This window comes from Grammomys surdaster, unplaced genomic scaffold (assembly GCF_004785775.1).
Source record: "Grammomys surdaster isolate TR1022 unplaced genomic scaffold, NIH_TR_1.0 338, whole genome shotgun sequence".
Lineage (NCBI taxonomy): Eukaryota > Metazoa > Chordata > Mammalia > Rodentia > Muridae > Grammomys > Grammomys surdaster.
The window spans coordinates 545,962-551,961 of NW_021604757.1; the positions used below are offsets into that span (position 1 = coordinate 545,962).

At 44.4% G+C, this 6,000-nt stretch overlaps 1 protein-coding gene across 4 annotated transcripts in view; it reads left to right on the top strand.

The window, feature by feature from the left end:
- The window catches only part of Alkbh3 (alkB homolog 3, alpha-ketoglutaratedependent dioxygenase), a 29,937-nt gene extending 24,670 nt beyond the window's left edge, over positions 1 to 5,267 (top strand). For all 4 annotated transcript variants that reach the window (XM_028778603.1, XM_028778605.1, XM_028778602.1 and 1 more), the window contains exons 9-10: positions 4,128 to 4,226; positions 4,823 to 5,267. In XM_028778603.1, coding sequence (XP_028634436.1) covers positions 4,128 to 4,226; positions 4,823 to 4,915 — 192 coding nt within the window. In that variant the 3' untranslated portion in view covers positions 4,916 to 5,267. The remainder of the gene's footprint in view (positions 1 to 4,127; positions 4,227 to 4,822) is intronic.
- Positions 5,268 to 6,000: the final 733 nt, after the last annotated feature.

Sequence of the window (6,000 nt, forward strand, 5' to 3'; positions counted from 1 at the left end):
AGAATGTGTACCTGCCACGCATGAAACCAAGTCGCCCTTCCCCACCCCAGAGGTATGGAAAACACACAAAACGAAAAGGCTGTGTAGACTAAAGGGTTAAATCTGAAAAATGTCAACTCTTTTTTTTTTTTTTTAACTAAAGGAAATGGAGTTGTATATTTAACTTTCCTCAGGATGGGAAAAGCCTTTCTAAGCATAAAATTCGTGAAAGAGGTCAAAGAAAGGTCAGTGGAGTCAAATCCAGACATTTTATTCAACATCAAATGACAGTTAAAGAGCAAACAGAAGCAGTACCTCCAAGACTTATGCCGAAGGGAATGGCTTGCCAGCTTAATGTCTGAGGTCACCAGTGAAAAGGAAAGTGTTAATTCCCACAGCACAGTGGACAGACACAGACACAGAGACCACAGTGGAGGAGAGATTAGTACTGTCATACTTCCCTCATGGAATTACAAATTGCTGGAGGCTTTGCAAGGAAGCAGAAGGAAGCAGCTTGGCACTGTAAATCAAGCACCTTAAAGGTCAGACCCTTACCCAGAATTCCATCTTTAATACTCTATCCAAGATGTTTGTGTTTAGTGATATGTCACCTCAAGTCTACTTGCAGTAACCTTATTCCTTTAAAACAACAGCAACAACCAATCAGTAATCCCAGTAATCAAAACCTCAGTCTCACACCATGCTCTTTACTGCTGGACTCGAGCACTGGTACAGTGTCCAACACACAGATAGTCAAATGTACCTGAGAGCCTAAAGAAAAAAATGTACCCGTGCAAAGAAATAGTACATGACAATATTTTTGAACTATTATGTATGTAAAACATGCAAGTGCTCATACAGCAAAATGGGGGATGCTTTGTATAGATGGAATACTGCCTGTGAACTCTGGAAGGGAGGAGCAGAGTGTGTTTCTATGTATTATGGGCACTTTCTTCAGTTACTTAGCATCTGTCTACAGATGTCCTAGTCACAGTGTGTTTCTAAGAAACAGCTGCACACGACCATTCCCCGCCATCCTGACTGTGAGAGCAGGAAAGCTGACGCCTAAAAGTTAAGCCTGTACCCATACATGAGTTCCGATGTATTCTAGAAAGAAGATATGGAGGTTCTGAAGTAATGATGGGTGAGACTTGTAACACCATTTTAGGACAGGAAGGGGGTGAGTACCTGAGAAACACAGATTGCATAATGCGCATTACCTCTTCCCGAGAAGGAAATGCCTAGTCTCCTGTCTGAGATGGCGGTAATGACATAGCAGTAAACATCCAGGGTCTTCTCCTAAGTACTGTTTTCCTGAGGAGACCGAATAGGGTTGCATCTTGGTGGGGTGGGAGCATGAGTGTGCAAAGTCTCAACATTCTTTAGGAATGAGTCTGTGAGTATCCAAATGGTCTGCTGTACTTGACAGTGAGGGTACTTTTCAGCACTGATAGAAAAATATGCCATTTGTGGTTTTCTTTCTGTTTATAAGGTTTCAAAATCTACAGTCACCACTCACTCCTCCATAGGTTGACCGTTACCTAAGAAGCTTCTTTTAGCTAGTATCAGGGATAGACATTTTTATCTTATGCACTATATTGCACACGTATGCATATTGGAGTGTGTGCGTGTGTGCCTGTGTGTTTTGCTTGCCTGAGTACAGCAGGGTCACAGATGTGAACTTTGGTAATATGGCCGTTGGTAGCCATGACTGAGCCTTCTCTGACAGTGTGGCCCCTGCTCCCCACATCACCCCAGCCTTTGCACATAGCAGGAGTTCCCCTGGCCTTTTATCTGCCTCCTAGGTGGAAAGTTAGTGTCACTGCCTCCAGTTACTTCTCTGTCTTACGGCAGATGGGTCCATGAATGAGCTCTATCATGTTGGGAGGCTCCCTGGCCTTCTTTAACTGTCCATCTCCTGCAGTTAAGAATGGGTTTTCTAAGTCCATTAAGTTTTAGCAGAAATAAATTACAAGCCAGGGAGAAACGATATTACCTTTCATACCATGTGCTGGGGTGAGCATTCTCTATCTATCCCACTCCTTAGGGACAACCTGAATTGCTTACCCTCGAGGGTCTGCCTTTTGGTGTGGTTAGTGGCTATGTTGGATATTATGTGTGCAAAATACACCTGAAATTTTCTCTCCCTTGAAAAAATAGAGATCTTTACACTTTGTTTCCACCAATGCTAATACGTGCCTCTTGCATGCAGAACTCCCTTTTGCCTCTCAGCTGCATTACTGCATCATGGTTCCAGATGGAGTCACAGTGCTCTCCTCTCTCACCTCTACCTCCCCATGGATTGTGGTGTTCTAGATCTCAGAGTTGCCCTTGTGTGCTCATGAAGTCTTCTCTCTGAGCATTGTTTCACTTTCATCCTCGAGTCCGTACAGCTTACAGATCCGTGCCATGTTGTCCTCCCTGAAAGCAGGAGAGATCCTTCTGCCTACAGCAAAGTTTTAACTTGAGCTGACCAGTCTTTCAATCTGTTAAGCCTTTATAGCCCTCTGATGTCATGGAGGATGGGCCCTCACTTTTGATGTTTTTCCTTAGCTAGGCATTCATTTCCTCTGGCATTCTTTTCTAAGCACCAACTTTTGCCTTGTGAAGTGGAAGTGAATGTGGAGGTGGGTGTGGGCCTCCATGGGCAGGGTCACTTCCCAGTGTGTTCTGGTTGGCTGAGCAGTCAGAGGTCAATGTTTCAGTGCTTACTGATTCCTGGAAGAGAAAAGGTGGCAGACACAAAACAAAACAAACCAGCCAAGCAGAAGTTGTTTCAAACATTGCTTATGTCTTCTGTCTGTAAAAATTCTGGCTGTCCTTGACAAAGTCACTGCCAAGGGCTGGGCCCTGGAACCTAGACTGTTTATACAAGTTTAGTATTGTTTTGATTTTAGATTTTCCTGGGGGAAATCATTGTAAACAGTTAAGTTCTCAGAAAGACCTTTGCAGCAATAAACATAAACAGATTTGCACTACAGTAAATCCTGCAGTAACCCAAATGTAACTATTGCATGGGAAGGGAGGCAGATGAACGGATAGGCCCATTGTCTCTACCCACAGTTGACGTGAAGAAAATAGGAAGCTCAGGTCTGTCCCAGTCTCACCCAGGGAGCTCCTAGTGGCTGAGCCACAAGTGGAGGAGCCACAAGGCTGTTCACTGCACCCAGCAGCTCTGGGGAGGAGCAAACCATATCTTGACCTTTTTGCAGGTATGCTGTGGTGACAGTATTAGGCCCTGAGCCAAGCTGTCCAGATCTACTGTCTGTCTAGGTCTCAGTGTCTGGGATTTGTGTTCTCTAAAGCACAAACATCAAACAACCAGGTTTCATAGACCATGATGGCCTAATCAAGCCAGAGCTCCTTTCTTTGAGAAATTCCTGTCATTGCTAAAATTCCCGTTTGGAAAGAGATAAGAATGCATCTCCCAAACACGTAGATTAGCCAAGGGAAAAGCTGGGGTTAGTTCTAAAGCAGTGGCTTTCTACCTGTGACCCCCTTTGAGGGTCAAACAACCCTTTCACAGTAGTTGCCTACAACAACTGGAAAACATAGATATTTACATTATGATTCATAACATTAGCAAAATTACAGTTATGAAGTAGCAATGAAAATAATTTTATGGATGTGGTCACCACAACATGAGGAACTGTGTTAAAGAGTTGTAGCATTAGGATGGGTGAGAACTATTGGTCTAAAGTAATTAACAATTAGTGAATTAGCATATCATAGCCAGGTGAAACAAGCCTTGGTCAAAGGCTGTTTTCTTCCTATGATGTTGAATCATAGCACTGTATAGCAGAGGTAAATGAGTCTTACCTCCCTCCTAGGACAAGGTAGGCTTCTCTGGGGAACAGTAACCACAGAACTCTTACTCAGTTCTTCCTGTTGCCAGTCCCCAAGTTATTTATACACATCGTTTGAGACACAGACTGACCCTGTGTAGTAAATACTGTCTTCATTTCCATGTTACAAATAAGTATATTAAGGAATGAAAGGTAAAATAGCTGGCTGAAGGTCAACGAGCTGCCAAGGGACAGAGCATGATGCAAGTTCCCACATTCTGGCTCAGGAATAACTACCTCCAGGTTCTCTTGCTTCATGACCATATAAATAAAAACCTCCGTGGGATGGCTGCTGTTTTCTAGGAAGAAAATGGAGACTATACATATGTGGAGAGAGTGAAGATACCATTGGATCACGGGACCTTGCTAATCATGGAAGGAGCCACACAAGCTGACTGGCAGGTGAGGCCTTGCAGGTACCACCGATTCACTCTCTGGAGGCAGCTTCTACCCTGGCCGAGGAGTCATTGCAAACTACACAGAAGCAAGTGCTTATACTAAGCAAGTAGCAATAAAATGATGTCATGTCTAAGGAGTTGATCAAAACAGACCTCTTAGCAGAGGTTGAAGTTTTTGTAGTGATAGAGGAATCTACGACTGTGCTGCCATTGCAGCCACTAGCTACTGTACCTGCTGACCACTTAGAAAGTGACTGACACTAATTTACCTGCAAATAACCCCAGTGGCTACCATCTTGGGCATCACAGCACTACAACTCTTCTAAATCAGTGTGGGTGAGGTCTTGTTAAGTACAAACATATAAAGTAAAGCTACAGTTAGAAAAGTAAATGTGCCTTGCTGCCAGGGCGCTGGCACAGCCTGCTGGGATCAGCTGGGAACTCGTTTCAGAGGAGACCCTTTCCCACAGGACTGTAGAACACCTAGTGCTGCTCATTTAGACAGGGATAGAGTGAGACATAAATAAGTTGTAAATCACGTCAAACTAATAAAAAATGCATATATATTTATGCTGGACAACTATTTATATTTCCATTTAGCACCGAGTGCCCAAGGAATACCACTCCAGAGAACGGAGAGTAAACTTAACCTTTCGGACCGTTTATCCAGACCCAAGAGGAGCCCCCCGGTGACATTTCTGCAGAGTTGCCACTGAGGTGAGGGCTGTGCACCTAGCAGCCCCTCCTCATCTCCCGGAAGCACTTCCAGAAGCTGCTCCGTGCACTTTCATGATGTGGCTGTTTGGAAATTATGGTGTTTGCTTCTCAGGTCCTACTCCTCCTGAATGCGAGCCACTAGCACGTCATGTTGTCAACACGTCTACTACAGGAACAAATCTCTAAATCAAGGGTCATCATCAGGCAAATTAAAAACTGCTCTGTCTGTGCTCACAGATGATTTGGTCCAAAAGCTCTTTTCCTCCTGCCCTGCCCCCTTTAATTTGAAGAAATACAAATGGCCGTGTGCCTCTGGGGAAGATCTGAACATGTTTGTGCCTTATGACGTTAGCAAAATGGAGATATAAATATGTGTCAGTGACTCTGGAGCCTTCCACAGGCAGACAGCTGCTGAAACCCAAACAGAGGCGGCCTCTCTGGGCTTTGTTGAAGTCTTCCTTGACTCCTTAATATCTTGGCTTGTGTGTTACTGTAATGGAAAGCTGCATGTTCAGGGACACTGTTTATTTAGCTGAATTTCCCAGCTGTCAGTTTTCCTGGGGCACACTTAGGTTACAGACCTCTGAATTCAGAAAAGGCAGCATGCTCCCATCCACACCCCAGGCAGTCCTACCTGGGACCCCTCGTAAGGAAAGACAGTGCTCTATTTTGGAAGCAAGAAATGACTGAGACTGTCAGGAGAACCAGGCTGAAATTTTGGTTGGAGAAAAGCAAATGCCCTGTTAGTAACAGCTGTTCCAATAGATTAGTTTCCCCTAGAGAATTCCTTGAGTCATTTAAACCCAGGCCAGATAGAATCAGAGCAGCCCTGCAGGGAATAGCTTGGATGACCTCATGGCTTTTCTACCTTAGACTTCAGAAGCCTGTGACTAAGGCTCTTCTGACTCAGTGTTCCCTTTCACTGGGTGCCTGAGTTCAGGGGTTAGCCTGTGATGTCACCAAGGTTTCCAAAACAGAATGGGGTAGCTGCCCCTTGTTGCATCATAAAAACACATGACTCGCTGACCTTGACTCAGGAGCAATGTACCAGATTAACTCAA